The sequence below is a fragment of the Notamacropus eugenii genome, chromosome 1 (genome assembly GCF_028372415.1).
Source record: "Notamacropus eugenii isolate mMacEug1 chromosome 1, mMacEug1.pri_v2, whole genome shotgun sequence".
In the NCBI taxonomy this organism is placed as follows: Eukaryota; Metazoa; Chordata; class Mammalia; order Diprotodontia; family Macropodidae; genus Notamacropus; species Notamacropus eugenii.
In genome coordinates this window covers 287,102,769-287,127,721 of record NC_092872.1, presented here as the reverse complement: position 1 = coordinate 287,127,721, position 24,953 = coordinate 287,102,769, and the positions used below count along the sequence as shown (strand labels likewise).

At 45.7% G+C, this 24,953-nt stretch overlaps 1 protein-coding gene across 29 annotated transcripts in view; it reads left to right on the top strand.

The window, feature by feature from the left end:
• Positions 1 to 1,809: 1,809 nt before the first annotated feature.
• C1H10orf143 (chromosome 1 C10orf143 homolog) overlaps positions 1,810 to 24,953 on the top strand; it is a 74,142-nt gene continuing 50,998 nt past the window's right edge. For 4 of the 29 annotated variants that reach the window (XR_011971668.1, XM_072629092.1, XM_072629096.1 and 1 more), the window contains exons 1-3: positions 4,489 to 5,466; positions 13,956 to 14,102; positions 14,210 to 14,272. Coding sequence is in view for 11 of the 29 variants with exons in the window: in XM_072629092.1 (XP_072485193.1) it covers positions 5,365 to 5,466; positions 13,956 to 14,102; positions 14,210 to 14,272 (312 nt within the window). In the remaining 18 variants the exon portion in view is untranslated. Of the gene's footprint in view, positions 1,961 to 4,488; positions 5,467 to 13,955; positions 14,103 to 14,209; positions 14,273 to 14,882; positions 17,327 to 18,245; positions 18,396 to 18,991; positions 19,140 to 23,789; positions 24,372 to 24,953 lie in introns of those variants that run through there. The other 25 variants (XR_011971665.1, XR_011971664.1, XR_011971669.1 and 22 more) reach the window with 25 other exon arrangements.

Here is a 24,953-nt window from a genome sequence, read left to right as displayed (position 1 = left end):
AAGTCAACAAGTCAGGAGGCAAGACTTGATACAAAATGTAATTAGTATTAGCTTCTGGGCTATGGCCCAAAGGCCAACAACTCCAACAAAGCGGCTTCACTTTGGATTTTACACAGCCTTAGAGCAGGCATCAAAGGTGAGCCCCTTTCCTTATTTGAGATGTTGAGTACAAGCAATCCTAGGGTTGAGGAGGGATAAAGGGAGGGAGGGAGGCAAGAAGGGGGCCTTACCCAGTGGAGGGAGGAAGGCAGCACACGATTCAAAGACACATAGGGATTGTAGGGGTTTGGGGGAAGAGAAACAAGAGTCAGAAGACTGGGCCAGCCATATGGAGGCCTGATGACCAAAGGGTGGGGGTTGGGGGGCAGACACATGGGGACACAGATGGAGAGGATGGGGAACTCTTGGGGTGGGGATAGATGTTAGGCACCCAGGTAAGATGTCTCTTGGTAAGTTGTCTTTCACTCTTGAAAGAGAACCAAAATGGCATCACAATGCTAGAGTTAAGTTTCAGTGTGCCTAACTGTGGTTGATTGGATCAATATGAACTTGGATGGTCCATCACAGGCTGGGCACAAATACTCCATGTGAACATTTGGGGTGGATTCTCTAAATCTGTGCATGTTTCTTTTGAGTTGTTTCAGTTGCTTTGCTCATAGAGCACAGTACCTTCTCTAATGTGGGCATGTCATGCTGAGCAGTCCTGTGTCAGTGTCTCCCATGTCACATAATTCCAAAGTTCTTAAGGGAGACGTTGAGAGTATCCTTGGATCACTTTTTCTGACCACTACGTGAATGCTTGCCTTATGTGAGTTCTCCATAAAATAGTCTTTTTGGCAAGTATACGTTTGGCATTCAAACAACATGGCCAGCCCATTATAGTTGTGCTCTTGGCAGTGGAGTTTGAATGCTTGGCAGTTTAGCTCAAGAAAGGACCTCAGTGTCTGGTACATTATCCTTAACCTTCCTAAGACAATTCAAATGGAAGTGATTCAGTTTCCTGATATGGCACTGGTAGACTATCTGGGTTTCACAGGCATTCAACAATGAGGTCAGCACAATGGGTCTGTAGACCTTCAATCTGGTGGGCAATCTAATACCGCTTATCTCTCACACTTTCCTTAGGAGCCTCCCAAACACTAACTAGCTCTGGCAATGCATGTGTCAACCTCATTATCCATGTGTACATCCCTGGAAAGTATACTGCCAAGTGAACTTATTCACAGTCAACAAAACTTCTCCATTTGCTGTAACCAATGGTTCCAAGTATGAATAGTGTGGTGCTGGCTGGTGGGGTACTTGAGTTTTCTTGATTAGCACAAGTAGCAGAGAAAAAAATCCCTACTTTGTCGCACCCCTGCTTCAGAGGCTGCACTGAGTGTAGAATTACCTGCATGCTCCAAAACTCCCTCCACTTTGGTACAAAGTGGGACCTGAGGCCTCCCTCTGAGACAGAATCTGGATGAAGTCGGATGGGCTGCACCAAAGCTAAGTGTGCAGACTGGGTCAGGGAAGTTCTCCAGGACGCCCCAAGGTCATGTCCCAACCCCGCTTTTTCAGGAGGAAGCTGAGGCTGAGAGGGAGGAAGGCACTCGCCCTGGCCACTCAGCTGAAGGCTGCGACTCAGATCTGTGGAGGGCGCGAGGCCTGCCCTCCAACCCAGCACAGCCGAGTGCCAGGCCGGCCGGGAGGGGCAGGCGGGACTGGGACTCAGCCTCACCCTCCGCCATTGGGCCCTGCGGGCGCCGGCCCCGCCTCCAGCACTCGTGGGTGGAATCTGGCCGCGGGCACGCGCCGCCAGGAGGGAGTAGCCTGGGGGCGGGGCGTGGAGGAAGGGACCGGAGGGGGCGGGGCGGGGCGCAGGCCCGGCGGGCTCCGGCCCGAGCGCATGGAGCGGGGTTCGCTGAGCGGCTTGAAGCGGAGGCCTGCGGAAGAGGAGCGGGGCGGCACCCGTGACGCGGTGAGGCGCGGCGGGGCCGGGCCTGGGGCGCCCTTGGGGGGCGTGGGCCCCCTCCCCCTGGGGCCTCTGGGGACGGTCCAAGGTTTGACTTTTCCGCTCTGGCCGGACCGGCCGCGGGGGCATTCGGGGCTGGGAAAGGTTCGGGGCTCTTCTCAGGTCGGTGAGTGGGGCTTGGCCAGCCTTGGGCCGGGGCCGGGAGTGCCCCCTAGTGCTTCCTGCCATCGTGACCCTTCCCCAGGCGCGTGCCCCCCCCAACCCCCGGAGTCCAGAGGAACGTGAGGTGCCCGCCATTGAAAAGGGCTCAAAGGTGAAAGGAGCGGCGGGGGCGGGCCGGAAGCTGCCCTGGGTTGGCCTTAGCACGGCCCCGCCCAGGAGCCAGGATGGGGCCTTTACCTTGTCCTGGTGAGACTGGCCCGGCCTTCTTGGGGCCACAGGCAGCTCGTACCTCGAACCCAGGGCTTCAGGGCTGGAGGCAGTGGGAGCACTCGCCCCTCCTTCAAGCGGAACGAGGGAGAGGCAGAACCGGGCCCCCTGGCTCGTGGAGGGGAGCGCCCCCAGCTGGTGGGGCGGCGTTGGTTTCGGGGAGCAGAGCCGGCCCCTTCCACCCCCTCCTAGTCTGAAGGAGCCCGCATCCAGAATGCCTTCTACATACGTACTCAGAACAGCGGGGCTCGGTCTGGGTGGCACAAGTAAGCCGAAAACTAGGAGAAGCTGGAAGAGGGGAAGGCTTTGAACGAGGCTGCGAGAGGGAGCCAGCCGGCCTTGCTCACCGCCAGCCCGGGGATTTCTCTGCAGGCCTCGTCTTTGCCGCGAGGCAGGCTCCTAGGACTTGCCTTTCTGTGTGTCTGGCCCAACCCCATGACTGGAGCACACCCAAACTTGAGTGCATTTTCATCCCTTCTCAGCTTGGGGGGAATAACACAGAATAGCCCTGGGGGAGGCTGCTCGGGCGCCTGGAACCCCTGGCTCAGAAGATGCACTTCCTAAAGCCTGAGTCACTTGTTGCCTTGACTTGCCTTGGTTAGAGGCTGGGACACCCGCACCTTTGGCTATGTCCGCCCGGACTAAGGGGGCGGTGACTCCCCACTGGCATCCTCCCACCAAATACAGGTCTTTGTGGCCCTGAATGATGTTGCCGTGGGTTTCCAGACCTTTATTGTTGTGGAGTAGCACAGAAGTCTTTATTTTCTTGTTACAAGTTTCTTAAACAAATCAAGTGTTATATTGCAAGAAAGTATCAAAATTGTATTGCTCTGAAAGCTCTCCGATTGTATTCTGAGTCAGCAAAACATTCAGCATTAAATTAGATGGTTCCTAATAGGAGAAGGAAGATGTTTGAACAGGATTTCTACATTGGCATACTTGTAGGATCAATGAAATAGTACTTGCCTGGACACTGGATTGGGGGGTAGGGAGAGCTGCAAAGAAGAAGTAGGACCAGTACTTGTTCTCAAGGTGCTATTCTAGTTACTCAATTCTAATTGAATAATTAATAGTAATTCTACTATTCTAATAATTCAGTTCTAATAATTGAATAATTCTAATTATTTAATTCATAATCCTACTATTATGTTATACTATTTTACATTTTCTGAGAGAGTCAACATACAAGATACATACAGAATAGGTAGAGGATATAACTAAATCCTGATTAGTACAGATAATGAAATCTCAGAAGTGGTCTCATTTAAATTTGCTTTGCATAGTTCCATTAGGCTGGAATCGATCTCTTTATTTTGCCTAACTATAACTTGGAATAACAAATTTGAATACTGTTTTGGGGGATGGATTAGTCACACTAAATAGGACCTAGAACTTTAAAAAGGGAAAGCACTGGCAACTAGCAGGACCAGAAAAGACCTCTTATAGAAGGTGGTACATCATCTGAATCTTGGAGGATTACTGGGATTCAGAAGCAGTTGTGAGGAGGGAGGGCATTCCAGTATAGGGCACGGCCAGTGCAAAAGTGTGGGAATAGGAGATGGAAAGTCAAGTGTGAAGTCAGGTTGGATGAACCATTGAGTTTGTAGAGGGGAATAATATGTAAGAAGACTGGAAAGGTAGAAAGGGGCTGGGTCATGAAGGATTTTAAATGCCAGACAGAAGAGTTTGTATTTAATCTTGGAGTGATAGGAGCCAGTGGAATGAATGTGTGTGTGTGTGTGTGTGTGTGTGTGTGTGTGTGTGATCTCCCCAAAACAAAATTCTTGGCTGCCATCTAGAAAGAGGATCAGCTTGGGGAAAGGAAGGAAATCTCATTAGGAAGCTATACATAGTCAGGTGACAGGAGTTCAAGACCTGCCCTCAGCTGGTGGCCATGGCAGTGTAGAAAAGAGAACCAGTCTGAAGGATGCTATGGATATAGAAATGACCAATCTAAGTAGATTTAGAGCTGGAAGGACAGGAGAAGTCATCTGATCTCACTCTTTCAATCCACAGCAGAAGACAATGCAGCACAGCGAGGTCACGTGCTTGGGGTCCCAAGAGTGGAATAGTACGGCCCAGCTGGCATCAGAGTTCAGGCCAGTACTTCCTTTCCCTTGTACTACATCTAGTTTTCCCAGATTTGAGGGAGAGAGTGAGGCTGATGATGATTTTATGCAGCTCTGCCTGACTTAAATACAATTTGCACTCAGGTCAAGACATCACCCCATTGGTCCTCTTTGAAAACAAAGGACAAATAACAACTAGAACAGGGGGAAGAAAGGACTGTACCATGAAGCTGTGGGTCTCTGTTATATAGAGCTTGTTTCCTTGTAAGTCTATAGTAAGTTTAACCACCAGCTTTTAAAGATTCTGTGATGGAGATGGCCCTGGAGCTGAACCCAAGGCCTTGGGAATAGCCTCATGCTTCCAGTCCAGAGCCTTCAGCCATCATTCTGGGGACTGACTGCACCCATAGCTCCTGAAGACCAGGGAAGCACAATCTCCCCACCTGTAGGAACGTAAACAGTTCAACTTTAGTAAGTCCCTTATGATTTCCCTTTCCTGTTTATCTTTTCATTCTTCTCTTGATTCTTGTGTTTGAAAGTCAAATGTTCTGTTCAGCTCTGGTCATTTCATCACCTCTGCCACCTGGGGCTAGGACTAGGGAAAGACCCTGTTACCTTGTCACTGAGGTAAAAAAGCACTGACTTTTGAAGCTGCCTTTGGTGTTTGTGGGTTGAGGGATCTGAGAATCTCCACTGCTGCTGGGGATTCTGCCCCCAAGACCTGTTCCGGTGCTGTTCCTCCCGGTGCTGTTCCTCCCAGTGCTGAGCTGCCAAGGCTGGGCTGCACTCCGTTCTGTGCCCCGTGCAATAGACCTTTCCTGTCAGCCTTTCAGGCTACCTTGGGCTGGAAATCTCTTTTTGTTGAGTCATTTTTTACAGGTATTTTATGGGCTGTGGGGGAAGAGCTAGAGTATGTGCGTCCTTCTACTCAGCCATCTTGGCTCTGCCTCTGGCATGGTCTTTCAGGTCGATTCCTTTTGGGATAATGCTGAAAGATTGAATCCTGACAACAAGGTAAGTATTCTAATTTTCCTCACTCCATCTTCCTGACTCAGAGTTGGAATTTTTTAGCTATAGGATTGTGTCTAAAAATCAGAACTAGTGTTCCATAGCATCTCCCTTATTTCAGTAAATACAGGTAATGGGGTGTAGAAATTTATCTTAATACTCTTAATGGCTAGCTGCTGCTGAAACCACCAGATCTTGAGAATGTCGGTCTGCCCTTTTGACCTTGTTTGAATCTTTCTGGTTTCTTTCCTCTTGTCACCTCATTAGCAGGGGCTGACAGCTGTCCATCCACCCAGGAAAGTGTTAGGCATTTTCCCTTCCTTTCCACCCACTCAGAGTCCAGAACCAGCAGAAAATGACATCCTTTAAAAGGGAAGGGTTTTTTGAGATTTGGTCTGGAATGACATGGAAGAAACTGCATCAACTGTAATAAGAGTTTGTTGTAAACTTCCAGTTTAACATCTTCACAAGGACTTGTAGCCCAGGTACAGGGTCTGAAGGAGGAAAGAAAGAGGGAGAGAGAAGAAAAGAAAGAAGAAAAGAAAGGATGGGGAGCAAGAGAAGGAAGAAAGGAAAAGGAAAGGTGGGGAAGGAAAGCAAAGAATCGGTTATCTGCTGAGCTGGGAGATCCAGTGTTGCTTAAACTTAATTACCTTGTGAATAAGTAGAAGGCCTTGTATGCAGAAGCACCTACATCAGTGAGTCACTTTGGCTGTGTTTTTGAGGCCAACAGAAGGGTTGATTTGGCACAGTAAGATCATTCACCATACTGATAGTGTGCCCAGTGGTTCACACCCATAGTCTTCCACCTCTGCTGTGGGGTACCCCCCTTTACAGATTTTTTTCCTCATGTTTTTTGCAGGAGGGGGGTCATTCTTTAAAATACATTTTCAAAGGGTTGGTTTGTGAGAATTTGGAAAGGGAATCAGTGATTGTAAAGAGGCAGTGTGACTTAGTCTCACTTTCTTTTTTGACAGGATTACTAAGCAAATAGGTCAGGGAAATGCTATACATATAAATTACTCAACTTTTAGCAAAGCATTTGACAATGGCTGTAACTTTTTGATAGTGGACAAGATGACTTGTTCTTTTCCATGTCTCCCTGTAAATATGTCTCAGAGGTCCACCCTGCCACCCCTCCCCTCCAAACCCCACAACTCAAAGCACCCTTTTCCTGCATCCCTTCACCCTGATGTCAGATAAACCTGAGAGCCAGTTTGTATTTTGTGCGTATCATGGGTCACTCCCTTGGTGATGAGCCAGCAAATCTCTGTGCCATACTTGAAACCTTCTTAGCTTTGTCGGACCCATTAGAGCTTATGTGAAGCTAACATCACCTTTAGGAACCTCTGGCTTCCTCAGACTCCAGGAAGACAGTAGAAGAGGATTTCAAATGATAACAGTACAAAATTATGTTTGTTATTATAAGCCTGCAGCCCTAAAAAGTCCTGAGGCATCTGCAAATTCAGATAGCTATTTCTCTGTATTTGTAATTAAACACATTTTGTGTTTAAATCTAGAGAATTGCAGGTCCAATTTAGAATGGTTAATTCTCCATTTTCTGGAAGGCTTAATTGACCAGAATGCTCCATTCCTATACTTTGGTGGAAAATAGTATTTATGTCATGACTTCCTTGTGAGTCCAAAGCCTTTCCCACTTAGGTAGGAGAGGTGGTAACTCCACTGATTGAAGGGCATGCACATACAAAGAAGGTGTTTGGTTTGTCTGGGCTTTCCTGTTGACCTTGAGGGCCTCCTCAGGAGCCCAGGAGTCTCACTAGGATTTGCTCTTGGTGACAACACTGCCTGGCAGAGCTTTAATGTTGACTCTCTCATTAGAATGTAAACCAGTGCTTTGAATGGAATTTCCAATAAAGTGTTAAGCCATTTTTTAAATTCTCCCTCCCTTGGCTATATTTCAGTCATTAAACTCATTCACATAGCATCACTTTCAATAAAGAAAAGATGTCATCTAACAAAGGGTGGTTGATGTTTTCCCACTAGAGGGTCATTTGCCTCACCAGGACCTTCTCTGGGTCTCTCTTTTTTTTTCTTTTTGATTACCATCATTTGGGCACCATGATACATATTTTACATCTTAATGTCTCTATCTTATCAAATATCTTCTGTTCCTCGGCTCAGCTCCTTATTTGAGCTGTTCTCCAGTGAAGTCGTTGTTTTATTGATCTTCTTCAATTATTTTTAAGTAATGGGATCTCTATGTAGACACAGGATTTTCATTTGCTTTATAGACTCCAAGTGTCTCCTCAGTTTGAAGGCAAATTTTCGTCTGCTATTACGAAGGCTGGCGGAACCATAGTAGAAATGATTGGGACTCAATAATCTATTTACCACAGGCAGGCCCTGAGTTAAATGTTTATGCATGATCCATTAATGTTAACCCAAGCCAAGTCATGGCTACTGCCACTGTAAGCACGGAATTATATAATTCACTCATCACATAGCCACAATGGGAATCAGAGGGGCACAGGACTTGGAGTCAAGAAGACTTGAGTTCAGATGTGACCTCAGATACTTACCTGTTGTGTGATCCTGGGCAAGTCACCTTACTTCTGATTGTCTCAGTTTACTCATCTGTAAAATGGGGATAAAAATGGCAACCATCTCACGAGTTGTTGTGAGGATCAAATGAGATAATAATTTTCAAGCTCTTAGCACTATGCCAGGCACTATATTTATGTTAGTTGTTGCTGTCATTAAATTCAGTCAGCAAGTACATACCTACTATGTGCAAAGCACTGGAGGTACAAAAACAAACCATGAAACAATCCCTGGCTGCTGGATGACTGCATTCCACTGGGGGATGTCATGTTTATGTAGATAAGTATGATATGAATTAGAGACCAAGGAGAAGATGGGCAAAATTATCTGGGAGTATTCGAAGTAGAAGAGAGCCCCTTCAGCTGGGGTGGGGAGATGAATATGCTTATATATACCTGCACATAAATGTGAGTGTATATGTGTGTGTGTCTTCAGAATAGGTCTAGAAATATAAACAAAATAAATGCAAGGTAACAGTTACAGAAGTGGCACCCAAGTGAAGGTTTGTGCAAGTCGGCACTTGAGCTGCCTCCTTAAGGAAATGAGGGGTTCTTTGGGATTGAGGTGACAGGGTAATGGGTGCCAGGTGTGGTCAGAGACTGAAGAGGAGCCTGGAGTGCTGAGCCCTGAAGATAGAGTAGGATTATTGGCATTCTTGCAGTCAGAGGATTACTGAATGGCTGCATGGATCCTTAGAAAGAGGAGATGGGGTGGGGTGGGGGAAATGTGCTGTTGGACCGGAGCACAGATCTCAAACACAAACAGAAACTAAACTGTATTCACAGGAAAATTTTTCTGTGCTTTATTTTATTTTATTTTATTTCTATGTCCAGCATTTTAGTCTGATTCTGGCCATCTGGGGAGGCTTGTGATTGATGTTTGACACCTCTGGGCTAGAATGTTGAGAGCATGAAAGGAACCAAGGGCAGACTGGGCTGGAAGAGGAGGTAGAGCTTGCTTGTAGAGAGGCTTCAGATACTTGGCCAAGCAACCCTGAGGCAGCAGAATTTTATCCCTAAAAAGTCACTAAAGGTTGTTGAGTAAAGAGTGTGAACTGGTGAGGGTTGTTATTAAATTATTTGGGGGAGCTTTTTGGTGGGTGGAGAGGTTAGAGGTTGGAAGACCAATTCAGAAACTATGACAGAACCCTCCCCCTCCCCCTGCAGAGCTATGGAGCCCATCAAGCACCCTGGGTGAGTGACAGTGGAAATATGGTCACAGAGCCTCTAAAGCCTGAAATGTCATCCAAATTCTACCAAATTGATGGCTTCCCATTATGAGGAGTTTGAGGATTTTACCAGGTTGCCAATTCTGCTTCTTGGAGGACCTGGTTGCTAGAAAATCTTCCTTATGTCCTTGTACCTCACACCTCTTGTTCTCACCTCAGCTTTCTTTCTCCTGTCAACTCTTCAGATGATCAGAAAACTTAGGTGATGCCCTTCCCCTCCCCCCCAAGCAGGTCTTTTCTCCAGGTTAAAACCTTCCCAGATCCTTCAGCACTTCCTCCTTTGGTGTCATTTTGTGTTCACTGACCATCTCTGGGCCCATTCCAGTTTGGAGCTATCCACAGAAAACATGCTGCTGACAGCTAACCAGAACGTGTCAGGAGTGACTGGGCGTGTAGAGTCCTCCTGTTTCAATGCTCTATACTTTTACTACTGGCTTAGTTAGATTGCTTTAGATTTTTGGTACCTAACTCACAGTGGTGAAACTCCCAACTCTTTTTCACATGAAATAATGTTTGTTTTTTGAAATCTAAGTATAGAATTCTTTGTTTAAGCCTATTCAGTTCCATCTCATTCAGTTTGCCCCATCATCCCAGCTTGTCAGAGTCTTTTTGGATCCTGATTGTGTTATCCACCACATTAGCTACCTCTCTGTTTTGTATCATTGACAGATTTGATAATCTTGCCTTTTATGTCTTCATCTAAGTTATTAATAAAAATGTTGAGTATATCAGGACCAAGGACAGATTCCTCTTGTGTGCCACTAGAAACCTCCCTCCAGGGACATTGATGTTGATTCATTAATTAGCACATATTCAGTACAGTCACAGAGCCAATTACAAATAAAACTCCTATTATCCAGCCCATACTTCATTGTTTCATGGTTCTTTCACTTCTTGCTGAAATCAAGGCACAGCGTGACTATCAGGAAAGGAAATGAAGTTAACTTGGCACTAATAATTAATGATAAGCCCATGCTGGCTCCTTGCACTCACCTGAGGGATCATCCTCTTAATTCCATCTTTATTCAGTTTTGACAGGGTTGACATCAAGCCCTCCATCTTATACTTTTCATGATCCACAATTTCTTATGTTCAGATACTAGTATATTAGCTAGTCAGGTTTCAGGCTCAGACACACTGTATTTCTGAGTATCCTTCACAGATTACCAACAATAATGCAACAAGCACATTTGCAAACTCTACCAGAACCCTAGAGTGTAACTGCTCTGGACTAGGAGACTTAGAAACAGGCACTTAGTCTCAGACAAGGCATCAATGGGTTCCAACTTTCATGGCTTTCCTTCTCGGCCACATTGGAGTTCCCTTTCCTATCTGAAGTTCGTTGTCCTTGAGAGCCATCATGGGGGCGGAGCCAAGATGGCGGAGTGAAAGCAACGACTCACCTAAGCTCCTGGAAAAACTCCTCTGGATATCTCTGAAAGGAGAATCTGACCAGACTTTGGAGGTGTAGAATCCAGTGGGTGACAGACTTTGACAGATTCAGAGCCCAGGTTGGACTGGAAGGTCCACGGGAAGGATCTGTTCCGCGGGGGTAAGCCCCCAGCGCGCAGCGCAGCGTGGTCAGCACAGCAGGGCGGAAGGGACCTGAGAAGCCCGAGAGTGGCGGGCGAAACCAGCGGAGCAGGAGACAAGCCAAACCGAGCCGGTGAGAGCCGCTGAGCACCAGATATCAGCGCAGCAGCCCTTGAAACCTTCAGCCTGAAGACTAAACTTCGGTAAGTCACCTACTGGAACTTCCGGGAGCTAGGATGGCGGAGTGATCAGTAAATGCTCTCTCCTCCCCCTTGATGACCGTGAAAGAACCATAAAATTCTTCCCCAGATTAATCCTGGATCAGCGGGAACAGCAGAAGGGGGCAAATAGTCTCATAACACCAGAGGCTAGAAAAATAGCAAAGGGGGACTCTTCCTACTGTGGTGGAGGCGATCTGGAAGGACAGACGACCCAGGGCAGAGAAAATTCGCACTGAGACCCAGGCAAGCTTCAGAGCCGGGAGACGAGCCCCAGGAGGGGCGGGAACATGCATTAGCTTCTAGGTGTGCCCCAGCCCTCCAGGGGAAAAGGGAAGACAATAGGGAAGCTGGGATCACCATCCCCTGACCTTGCCTTTGCCTCAGGTCAGCTGCGGAGATCTCCTGAGACCAGACCACCCCTCCCACACACCTAACAAGCTAACCCCAGGGTTGATCTGGGAAACAACAACAACAAAAAAAAAAGCCTGCTTTTAGCCTAGACACACATCAGCTCAACTTAAAAGATCTGTATCTTCTGACTGAAAGAACCAGAAGCTACAATACTCAGCCAACATCATGAATCGGAAAAAGCAGACGAAAAGTGAAAAAACCTTAGAATCTTTCTGTGGGGATAAGGACCAAAACACAAACACCAAAGAGGTCAGAGCTGAGACTGTACTTCCATCTGAAACGTCAGATGGGACTATGAATTTCTTGCAAACGCAACTAGATTACCTGGAACATCTGAAGAAGGATATAAAAGAAAAACTGGCCAATGATTTTAAAATTATAAAAAAAGAATTCACTGATGAGAACATCACTCTGAGAAGAGAGCCATCATGACCACAACCCTCCAATTCTGCTTCCATTTTCTTTCTATTCCATTGCTGTTATACCTTGTTTCCCAAGGGCTGTCTCCTTTCTGGTTTTTCCTCTTGCTGTGAACACATATTGTCTCAGACTGTATCATCACAAGCAGAGATACAAGCAGTGTGTACTGGAATGAGCGCTGACTCTGGATTTCAGGCTCCAATTCAGCTGCTTCTGATTAGGTCTGACTTGAAGGAAGTCACTTAATGTCTTTAGGCCTTGGCTTTCTCATTGGAAAATTAAGAGGTTGAACTAGATGACCCCCGAGGTCCCTTAGAGCTTTAAAGTTAGGATCCTGTGACTTTACTGACATTGTTAGAACTATCACCCTATGCCAGGCTGCTCATCCTTTGGAGAGCCATCCACCTGTGTGAGGCTGCTCATCCTTTCAAGATCTCATCCTGGCCTTTTGAGCCTCTCAGCCTTTCTCCTGGTTGTCTCCTGTGTGTGGAACTGTCCTTTGCCCCCTCCCATTTCCCCCATCTCTTCCAATGAAATCTTCAGCTGCCAGGTCCTACATAATCACTTTTTCTTACTTCCACCCTTGGCTATGGATGAGATCTTCCTTCCTGAATCTCTTCAACCCCCTTTGGGCCTCTATGTGTATTTCCATGTATATATGTATTGGTGTGACCACATAGCCTAGTTATTGATGAGCCTGTTCACGCCTCCTCCCATCCTTTCCTTTCAATATTGTAAGCTCCTTGGTGATCTTCACTACCTGGCATAGCACTTACACAGCAAAATCACATGCTTTAAAAATGTCCCTTGAATGGAAATATAATATTTAGTCTGGAGAAATTAAGGTGAAAGGAAGCTTATGGGGATTTCCAGCTGGAGAGGAACTTAGAGATAATTTACTCAGCCTCCTCAGTTGACATATGTGGAAACTGAGGCATATTGAGAGGTGACGTGATTAGCATAGTGTCACACAAGTCCCTTCCGGTGTGAAAACTTTTTCAGCATCTAATTTTTATTGATACATTTTTTGTATCACCTTCATTTCCAAATTTTCTAGTTTATTTTGTCTATCCATCCTTCCTTCCTTCCTTCCTTCCATCTATTTCCCTCCTCCCCTACCCAGCAAGACCACTCATATAACAAAGATTTAAAGAGAGGAGAAAAACTTGGAGAAACTAACACACCAGCTGTTTCTGACAGTGTAGGCAATATTCCATACCCACAGACTCCCAGCCCCATCACATCTGCGAAAGACTGAGGAACAGAGTGAAATGGAGCTTTAAACCCATGGTTCTGCTCTGGAGGGCAGGTAACATTTCATCAGAGATTCTTCAGCCAAGGGCGTTATCCCCCAGCCTTCAGTCTTTGTGATCTCTCAAACACTGATGATTCTTGGATCCTCCCCCTACAGAGGGCTGCCTGCCCTTTGCATTCCCTAAAGCACTATGCATCAGCTGTTATTGTTGCTGTTACCATTATTATTAACAATAACCACAGTTACCTGTGAGAACCTGCAGACAATGCTAGCGGGATATTCGTGGGTTAATGGTTCTCCCCACCTCATCCCCCCATAATGTTAGAGAATTCTTCTCATTTATCTTCTTTAATTGATTTCTGAAAAGAAAACCAGAACATTGGCTTTCCCAAAGGTTAACAGTGCACACCATGTGGAGTAATACAATTCACTCGCTCCCTGACTTGCATGAAGCAAAGGAGGGGATTCTTCATGTTTGCTCATTGTCCAATCCTTTCCAAGTTGACATTTAAGTAAAATGTTGGGAGCTGCTCATGGGACATCTTGAACAAAACGAATGCCTTTGGCCTGTTTTCAATATCAATAATCTAATGACAGTGGTTTGTGTCAGAGCTGCGGAGAAGGTTCTTGGAAGTGCCGACTTTGGTCCTATAAAACCAAATATCCCAGCAGTGCTGGAAATAATGACATTAAGTATAATTGATAGTTGATGTTTCTGAAAAAGATAAAGTTTAAATCGAGCTCCTCCCATGATTGCCAAGTTTTCTGGCTCCACAGGGGGTCTGCGGTTGTTGTTGGAGTTTTCAGGAAGCAAATTAAGTTATAAAGACTCCCACTTTATGAGCTGTTTGCTTGTCTTTTTCAGAAACGGACATGTAGGCGCATCGACGCTGGTCTTGGGGAGAATGAACTGGCCCAGGCATGCTGGATTACAGACTGGGGCTCGGAATCCAAGGGCTTCATTGCACAAGAGTGCCTGCCTGGGAATCTCCAAGGCAGACAGAGCTCGGTGGTAGGTGCCCATTATCCCCAAGGTAATGTTAAATCTATTTAAATATTTTAATAAAAAGCATCAATAATTATGGTTCTGATTCATCCCCTGTGTGATTTGTTAAATAGATTGCTGCTGACAATGGAAGGCGTCCCACCCAGCCTTGCTCACGATGCCTTGCCGGCGAGTCCGTAAGTGCCTTCGCTTCTTTGCTGTGACATCAGAGATAGGCTTGTTCCTAAATATTAGATCCATAAAGCAAAGTTAATAAAAACCACAATTACATTTCCCAGGAATGAGGAACGTAAATAAAAGGAGGAAGATTGATTGAGCCTTTCTGGAGCTGGGCGCCAACTCCAGGGTGTCTGGCTATGGCTCAGAAAGACAAGTCACAAAAGCATCTTGAGGAGCTCCTAGAAAGAGCAGTTGGGAAAGTAGGCAGCCATTTTTGGAGAGAAAATACTCCTTTCCCAGCTGCTTGAGAACTGGCTGAAAACATGAGGCTTTGAAGACAGGGTCAAAGAGGAAAGGATCTAAAAAAAAAAAAAAAAAGAGGAAAGGACCTAACCTTCCATAAGATTATAATTATGTAATATATAAATCTATGACTGTTTATAAAATATAGACACATTATGTAAATGTACACATTTACATACATTTACACACATGTAGGTAGCATGCATGCAGAGATATATATATGTAAAGATATACACATCAACCTTTTTTGCCAGAGGAGCCATGATGGTTCTTACTTCTGTCTCTCCAAACTTCTCTCTTTTCTCCTCTCCCCTCCTTCCAAAGAAGTCAGCTAAACCTCAGGTGTATCGGGGAAGAAGAATGCCCCACCCTTGGCTGGGTCAAGGCAATTCAAGTTCAAGAGTTCCTGGAATAATCTGAATTGTTCGCTTCTCCTGAGCACTTTGAGGGTTTCAAACACCTTCTGCGCAGTGACCTGGTGAGGCAGAGACTTCCTCCAGTTGTTTCCCCTCCATTTCACTGAGGAAGAAACTGAAGTTCAGGAGATGAAGTGGCTTGTGTAGTGGATGGACCCTTGCGGGGGTACTTGTGTCTTAGGGAGATCAGCCCAGGGACTCTCATCTCCAAGGTCAGCTCTCTTCCCACCCTGCCCCAGTGCCTCAGAATAGGGACGGGAGGCTGCTTGGCCTGGTGGGTGATGCCTTTACTGTTAATGTTAACATGGCCATTAGAGCAAGTTTATGTGTGTGTCTGCATATGTGTGTACATGTATAGGTGCATATGTGTGTCTATGCATGCATGTGTGTATATACGTACATGTGTGTCTATATATATGTATGTATGTGTGTATAAAATGTACATACAGGTATTTGTATGTTATGGAGTCATGTCTATATGCTATGTCTGTTTGGGACCAGCCTTGTGATTTTGTTGTTATTGGAAACTCCCACAAGCATCTGGAAATTCCCCGACCAAGGCCTGCCTTCCATGGGATCCTCCAAGGCTCAGAGAGTTTCTCAGTTACTCAGTCATTGAGGACCTGGGTGGGATACAAAGCCAGGGCTTACTTCCTAGAAGAGTAGCACTCTCCCTGGAAGGCCGCCTGTTTCTTCAGTGAGCTGGAAGGGTCCTCCTGGAGCCCTTTATTAAGCTCCTACTGTATACCACATGCTGTGCTTAGTCCTGGGGCTACAAAGAGAAAGAACAAATATTTCTGCCTTCAAGAGGTTTATACCCTTTTCCCCTTTGTTGTTAAAGCAGATGCCTCCTTCTTGGGGCAAAATCAGCCTTCACCTCCAGCATTCAGAAGATCAAAGGGCCTCCAGGGACCTAGAGCTGGAATGGACCCCAGTGGCCTCTAGTCCAACTGCTCCATTGTACAGATGAGTAAACTGAGGCTCAAGGAAGTGATTGTCCAAAGTAATAATAGTGTACTAAATTGGGCCTGAGGTCCTCTGACTCAAATGCTCTTCTCACCTAGAAAACATGGTTTTTGTTTTGTTTACAGATTATCCCTAAAAGACCCCAGCCAGAGTTTTTGATTGGCAGAGGAGTGAGTCAGCATATTACCTACACTAATCAGTTAACAGGCTCTGTGTCCTCTTGCATCTTCCAAAGGACAGGTCAGTTCAAGGAATGGCCTGAGGAAAAAGGTCTTCCACAGAAGGCCAGCGAAGTATGACTAGCTCTGACCCCCACTGATGGCCGTCATCCAGCTAAACCTCTGCTCTCCTCAGAGAAGGGACGGTCTGCATCTTCGAAAGAAATAAGGTCAGGCTAAACCCCAGCTGGGGAAGACCAGGCTTGACTCCTCAGCCTCGAGTTAGCCAGTCTGTGCTGGATCCTGAGGTGGGAAGGGAAGTGAGGAGCCACATGCCACCTCCTTGGCTGTTCCGTGACTGAGTATCCTTCATTCCACCGAATCTAGCAAGCATTTATTAAGCACCTGCTCTGTGCCAGGTGCAGAAGGTTCAAAGAAGGGAAGAGTCCCTGTGCACCTTCCTATCACTGCCTTAACCTTTAAATGACTTCTCTTAAAAATAGGACACTTAGACTTTGTGTGCCCCGCCCCCACAGGACAGACAGAAAGATGTTCTGAGCATACAGACTACGGCCCCTGCACCATTGTCCCAGATAGTCTATACAGGGTCCAAGTGGTCAGTCCCTCCGCACCGCCCCCCACCCCGGCCTTCATCGGCCCTAGGATGTCCTCCCTTAGTTAGAGCTAGGGACTGGCCCTGAAAGCCGGAAACTTGGTCCAATATGTAAAGGTGTCATTTTGGTGGTGGTTAATTTCCCATTTGCTTTTCTGTTTGTATTTGAGAAACTGATACATGTTGGGGGTGGGTGGGGAACCATAGGAAGTTTTTTTATATATATATTTGTAGCTATTTTCAGCACAATTTTATCTAGGCAGAGGTGTCTCAGTATTTACATCCACGTTTTCTGAATCTTATGTAAATAAAGAATGAAGTGTGAATTTGGAAAACCAGGCCTTTTGGCATTTGGACAGAAGAGATCATTTTATATCTTCTTCTAAGACCATAGTTATCTTCTCTTGCCGACTCTGGAAGAGGCAGTTTAGGGGACTGGGGAGGGCGGCAGTCCTCCTCAGCAGAGGATTGCCTTTGGGCTCTCGGCAGGTTATTTCCCTCTGTCAGCCTCCTTTCTGCTTTAATAAAAAGGATGTAATAATGACCCCTAAGTCATAAGGTTATGGTGAGGAAACTACATGCAAAACAGTATAAATACGTTAACTTTTATGAAGAGCAACAATAATCAGTGTGGCTTATTTTCTTTTAAAATTCAAAGGGATTGAATTTTTTGGGGGGGAAAATGGAAAACAGTCAACCTCCCTTTCCTCCCACCCACTCCTTGCCTCAAACCTCAGGGCCACTCTGAACTTCATGCTCCCAATGGCTGGAGATTGGGGTCACTCGGCAGGGGCTGCCCTGCCCTCCCCTTCCCCCCCTGCTTCTACACTCTCCTCCCCCAGTACACACATCTAGCTGGTCTCCTGGACCGGATGAGGTCAGATGAGTTGTGGGCAGTCCATGAGCACAGTTGAACCACCTGGGTCACTGCCTTAACCAATAGACTTGCCTTTCTCCCCACATCCCCTTGGGAAGGCTTGCTAGTGGATCTATTTGACCAAAATAGCCAAAAGCAAATAAAACCTCAGGTTTCTGAGCAATTGGGATCAAAGCCGACTTGACTCAGGAGTCAAGCCTTGGAGCCAGTGATAACAACGAGATCTCTCCTTCATCTGGGGGGAGGTCTGGCTGATGCCAGTTTGTGAGACTTAATGGGGCTGACAAAAGGTCTTCAAAATCAACAGACTGAGATTTTAGAAAGAGAAGAGGATTGGGAGGGAGAAAGCCCCAGGCCAAGAAGACAGCTCATTTCTGGCTGGGGCTGCTTTGTGGGGGAGTGTTGGTGGGGGAAGGGAGAGACAAGCGTTCCATGGCTACCCTGTTGGCCATTATTGGAGGTTAGAAAACTGTTGCTAGAATCCTCCCAAAGAAGGCACAGCCTTCAGGTTTTATTCAGACAGCTCAGAGGATATTGTGAGAACAAGTGATGGATATGTACATGGTGTGGTTAGATTTGCCAGAGGAGTAACGTGTATCTCACTTATCCTCACAGGGTGGTTCTAACACCCAGACAGTTACCATCTCTGTCTTACAGATGAGGAAACTGAGGCTCACCAAGGGCAATTGACTGGTCTCAGAGCCTGGTTCAGAAACACTGTGAAGCCAGGTCCTCTCACCTCCCTGTTTGTCATCTTGCCCACTGTGCCCTGGAGAATTCCTTCCACTGAAAAGCTGGGGGCCGTGAGTAAGCCCATGTCAAGCTGTGTTCTCCATCACCAGGTCAGGGGTTGCTTTAGTGTTTGGAGCATTGACCAGGCCCTCTGAAGGTGCTGGACTATATGGGGTTCCAGCCAGTAGTGTCCCCTCTGCTCAAAGGGTGACCCTAGAAACGTATGTTGTATGTACAAAAGGCAGTTCAGTAATATAGAGGCCAGAGCACTGGAGTCTAGAAGGCTTGAGTTCAAATCTGGCCTCAATATTAGCCATGTGACCCTGAAGTGACTCAAGTCATTTCACCCCATTTGCCTCAGTTCCTCATATATAAAATGAGTTGGCGAAGGAAAGGGCAAAGAAAAACCAAGAAAACTCCAAATGGGGTCATGAAGAGTCAGACAGTATTGAAATGGCTGAATAACACCACCAACAAACTCTGGTCTTTATCATGCATGATGATGTTACTGAGGAGAGGGCACCCTGTGATGGTCTCATATTGTATCATCTCCCTTTCTGTTCTAAAAAGATAACTGTGTGGTTGAGGAGCCAGTGGGATCTGGGGTGAGGCTTGCAGTGGAACAAAGGACATCCCAGGCAGTTAATGTTGACTTTATTGTATTGTCTTAGAATAAAGGACAGATGAGGAGTAGCCTTTGTCAAAACAGAGCAAAAAGCTAGAAAACCGTGGGCTGTCTTCATTCCTGTCAAGTGATACTACCAGCATATCTGTACTGCTCTGGTCGTATTTGATGCTCACATCAACCCTGGGAGCCAGGTGCTGTCATTATTCTTATTTTACAAGTAATTAAACGGAGCTTGCTCTGGATCACATGGCCAATTAGTGTCAGAGGCAGGATTTGAACTCGCATTTTCCAGACTCTGTTGTACCACCTTACTGCTGAGAGAGAGACAGAGAGAGAAAGAGAAAAAAGGAAAGAAGGAAATTGATGGTGCATTTATCAAGCACTCAGCATGTGTCAGGCCCTCTGCTTAACCTCAGGGATAAAATGTGAAGCTAGCCAGGCCCTACTCTCAGGCACTCACACTCTAATTGGGAGAGATGATAAAAGGAAGAAGGCTCAGCTGCAGACTCTATGCAGAAGCTCAAAGGTCGTTAAGTTCATCAGGAGGTCAGATGGCAGGACAGGTGTGCAGGGCAGGGAGACTGTGCTCCCTAGTAAGGCCAGGAGGTCCTTGGGGCCCAGCAGCAAGGCTGAGGATAAGGCCTGCCACTCCTCCATCTCATCAAAAGAAATAGGATTGGTAACTACAGATCTCTCATCCCAGCCCTGTGACCCAGTGGCCTGATGGCCCCTTGGGTGAAGGGGGAAGAGGGGAGGAGGCAGAGGGCTGAGAATGGCCCTTGGTCATGATGAATCTTCCCACCACCTGGCCATCTCGGATGGGGTCTCATAGGACCAATGTAGGTCAGCAAATGAAGGACTGGGCACCTATGGGTTGACCACTAGGTGATGAATTTTAGGGTCATAACCAACAAGCATTTGTGAAGTGCCTACTACATGCCAGGCCACAGCAACTCATCAAGTCATTTTCCAAAGCCTAGGTGAAGAGGAATGGGGGAGAGGGAATAGGGAGGGTGGCATTAAACATCAGTGGAGGGAATGGTTGTACTTGAGATAGGAATCTTTTGAAGTTTAAAAGCACTTAATTCATACCTAGAGGGTAAAAGTCTGGGAGATCCGGGCCTGCAGAAGACTCGAAGCAGAAAGGCCAATTTTTACTTCCCAGAGACTCAAAATTACATGTTCTGAGGAAAAGGAATAATGGACTTCAACTGAAAACTTAGGGCATTTTAGGAGACAAGAAAGCTAGTGTGCATGATTGAAAGAGCTCAGACTGGAATGAGAGAACATGACCCTGCCCCCATTTCCTGTGTGCCAGGTTCAGGCTAGCTATGTGACTATGGACAGGTCTCTTCCCCTCTCTCAGCCTCAGTTTCCACCCATAAGAGGAGGATTTGGATGAATTTGCCTCCAAGGTTTCCTCTAGCTCTGAATCTTCTCATCTGTGGTCTCTACAAAGTGTGGCATCGTCATGATGGTCCTATGATATGTCAGCTTTTCCTGAGTGTCTTTGCAAAGAAAGATACTTCTGCCTGGTAACCACAGTGATCTCTTATTTTACCAGCCAGCTGTAATGGGGGAAGCAGATACATAATGGCATCCCTGGGGTCTTTTGGTGCAAAGTACAGTCAATGTAATGAAAGGTAAAGAACTAGTACAGAAAACAAAATGAAGCAGACAATATTTCTATGTATTAATGGGGGAGCTTTTTAGCAAAGCATGGAAGAAGTAACCTGCAGCAAATGCCTTGCTCCCCAGACTGGGTAAGGGTGACTGGAGTTGGTTCTATTGTAGATGACCCCAAAGGGGATGCCTGATGGAAACAGTCTTGCCAGGAGATGAACATTGATTGGGAATGATCACTGGGGAACAGAGAGATCAAGAGGCACCATTTTGGGAAACAGAAATTTCTGAAAGCATGAGCTCATTGAAGAGACAAAAGTTGGAGTGAACTCAAGCACATGTTCAGGGCACTTTTGTAGTCCAGTATACCTTTTCCTCAAGACAAAAGAAAATTTTGTCTTCAAGGATTCTATCAGGAGACATAGTGCACATTGTTAAGTAAATACAGACAAATTGGGGAGAGTCAGGGAGATGCTGGCAAGGGAATCTGAGCTGGCCTTGGGGAGGAGGGAGTGTATTCCAGGTATGGGAGACAGACCGTATAAAGATGGAGGATAAAGAGGTCACATGTGGGGAACAGCAAAATGGCCAGTTGGGATCCAAGATGAATGTGAGGTTTTATGGAAGAAGCATGAGTGATCTTTGAAGATCCCTAAGCTGTGGGGATTGAGAAAGTGCAAGAAGTCAAAGATGGTGCTGATGGGGCAGAACTGAGGTGATGATTGAAATGTGGACCTGTGAGTTCAGTGGTATACAGAAATCCTGTGTGAGGGAACTCTCCACCAATGCCCATAGCCACCCTCTCTGCAATGTAAACAGCCTTAGAGAATTGCCCCAGAGTAGTGGCAGGCTGTTGTGTTTGACACCTCTGGCCTCAAGCACTGAGTGACTTACCTGGGCTCATTCTGCAGCCAGAATATGTCACAGGTGAGACTTGAACCCAGGTCTTTCTGGCTTAGAAGCTAGAGTTCTTCCCACCATGGCAGGCTGCCTCTGGTTTAAATAGGAGTTTTTTATGATATTGTGTCCTGGCCTTTCCTAGCGACTCACTTTTAAGCTTGAAAAGAAGCACAGTCGAAGAATTCTATTTCCACTGTCAATTGAAAAAAAATCAGCCAGCCTTTATTAAATGCTTCCTCTCTGCCAGACACTATGCTAGGTATTGGGGATATGGAGAGAAAAAGAAATAGCTCCTGCCCCCGCACCCTCCCCCACAACTTCCATTCTGTAGAGAGGGACAATGTGTGTGTATGTAAATCTGTCCACCACCCACCTTGGTGGAGGAGGTCAGAAAAGGCTTGATGGGGGATAGTTGTCTCCAGCTTGGTAGTTATGACAAAAACATTCAGATATGCCAACAACCGTAAAAACCTTCTAATATTTACAGTTTAAAAAAATCAATTGGTAAGGCACTAACATCAGGTTTCCTCCCATGTCCCATCCTTTGAACTTTCATGGTAAATAGTCAAGTCCACTTACCACATGCTAGCCATTGCACTAAACTCTGGGCCTACAGACAAAGGTAGATACCATGTCCCTGCCCTGGAGGAGCTTACAGTCTACTGATAGGGGCAGGGGTGGGGAGAGAGCCCCTTTGGACTGGGAGAGGTTCACTTGAGGTCTGCAATCAGTAGCACTTGAAAACTCATTGGATGTGGGAGTTGAAAGAGAGCAAAGAGTCAAAGTCTGGAAGGATGGTAGCTCCCATCGAATGTATGTGTGAATGGAGGCATGTGGTATACAATAGATGAACATGGAAACTCCGTGCAAAACTGAGTTTGTTTCTCATCCAATCCTTCCTTCTTCTTGTGTATTGGCATGTTTGTGGATAATTGTTAAGTTCACAATTTTAAAAATGATAAGAAAAAGCCTGTTGTTGCTCTGACTAGTTTTAGTCATTAAGGTTGTAGTCAGGGCGGGTCCTGCCCTTTGGGACAGGTTTACTTTCTGGGCTTCCCTTTACTGTCTCCTCACTTCTCTTGGTCATCTTCACACTTGGCTTTTCTTATCCTACTATAATATTCTGTGCTGTTTTTGCCTCGAGGGTTGAGTGGGCCACACTAGGGCCCAGGGTTTTGCTACTCAATGTAATGCTGCCATGAATCCTTTTCAAACAGATAGTTCTTTTTCTCCCTATAAATAAATCCTTGTGGAAAAGGAAGAAGCTTGTACAGGGCACACTATCTCTGCCAAGGCATCGAGCCTTCAGAAAAGAGATGACGCTGATTGCTTATACTTCCAAAGGGCTTGTTGGCATTTACAGGGCTTTTGTGGGCATTCTGGGCATTTGCTCCTCACAGCAACTGGGGGAGGTCAGCAAGGCAGATGTCATCATGTCCATTTCACAGAGGAGACCAAGGCTCAGCTAGTTGTGGGATCGAATAGTGCTTAGAAGTCTGGCCTCAGTGACTGTCTCATGACTCGTGCAGGTAAAGAAGGAATTATGCATTTCCTCAGACTTGATTTTAAATACCAATCCATTTTCCATGTGGTTAGGACCCCTTTGTGCCTGTGATATCTTCACTCTTTCTGGTCTCATTCTCATTGACACATCAGTAAGTTGATGACTTCCACCTTATAAGGAGGCAGGAGTGTGGGGCAAGTAAGATGCTGGACTAGGTTTGGCTCTTGCTGCAGACACATATTAGCTGTGTGACCCTGTCCAAATCACTGCTCAGAGCCTCACTTTCTTCATCTGTAAAATGGGAGTAATCCTCATTCTTCCTTCTGTAGAGGGTTAGGATGAGAAAGTGAAATGGAATGTCATGTTGTCTTGGGCCCTCACTCTTTCTAATCTTTCTGACCCTGAATCTGTGTAGTTATCATCAGGTGCTGTCAACTCCAGCCCTGCAGCAATGGACAGAGGCCAGTTAGTCTACCAGGGTTTCTATTCTCTAGATTACTCTGAAACATGACAGTGGGTTCTACCTATATCCTTGTAAATTCTTGATTTGTTATTTGGACAGTGTTGACTTTAGTGACTCTCTGTATTTGGAGCTGGGTATCTATCTAATTAACACTTTTATTCTCTGTCCTGCTGAGGAATGATGTAACCTTTCAAATTAAATGATGACAATTGGAGGTTTAGGAAGAAATCATTACAAATACAGAATCATTCATTTTTCCATGTAAGCTTAGCTTTAGTCTGTAATTTTCCATATGAAATCATTTTTTAGTGATATGTGGTTGTTTTCCTTTCTTAAATTTTATCATTTTAGGGGCATTTTAACCATACCATGAATTGTTAGAAGATGCAAGCTGGCAAAGAAGGCCACATCCAATCTTGGTCTTGAACCCGCCACATGATGATGAATGTAAATCTCTTACAGATGGATTTAAGGGCCCACCTGTTCAAAGAACATCCTGGATGTTATTTCCTGGGAAACTGTTTGCTCTCTAATTCTGATGATCCCACACTTCTCTGTTCTGGGGCACAGAAGATCAACGCCCCTTCAAAATAACCTTCGCATTGTTATTCCTCACTCTTAAAGTATGTCTTTTTGTAGAAGAGTGCGGAGTCATTAAATCATGATCAATTTCTTATTTAAAAAAAAAAAATAAAAGGTTGTCAGGAGGACAACAATTCCTTCATGAGGAGGAATTTCTTAGAAATATGATGGCTTACAGTCCATGCCCTGGGGTAAGCCTGCTTAGTTCCTGTTAAATTGTTTTGTAAAGAGCACTGACTTGTGTATATTCAAGATAACTTGTGTCTATTTTTAATAGTAGACAATGTTATTTTCATATTATAAATGTGAAATTCTATTCTGCCACATAAAACTGAATTTTACCAAATGGAAGGAATCACTCCATCTTTGTAATTCTTTATTTGACTGAAGGCAGAGGACCATGTTTACAGTCAAATGGAAATACCACCTTGTGCCAGGGTTTCAGTTCTCCCATTTCAAATGCTCCCACTTTAGGGACTGGTTGGGAGAGGACTCGAGTTCAGAAAGCTCTGTGAGCTGCCTCAGTCAGATAACTGCCCAGGCTGAAAGCACAGAGTGAGGCCATTAAACCAGCCTCAAATCCCTGAATGTTTCAGAATCCAAACCAGAACAGAATACCTTGTACTCACTGTGCTCTCAGAATGGAATTCACATGGGGCCATGCTTTCTATCTGTCTTCAAGGCCATCTTGATGAGCCCAACCCCTATGTCATCACCGATGACTGTTTCATATTGGGAAAAGGGAAGAAATAGAAGGCAAACTGATCGGAAGCAAGTCTGCCACTGTTTGTGACTAGGATTCTCTAACATTGCAAAGCTTGTTACAGGCATCAAGAAAAAAACTTATGTTTCTGCTGCCAGAGTCCTAAGGTCACTGGATGGATTTGGGTTTGGGGGATTTAAGAGAATATTTTATTAAAGCTTGTGGTGATA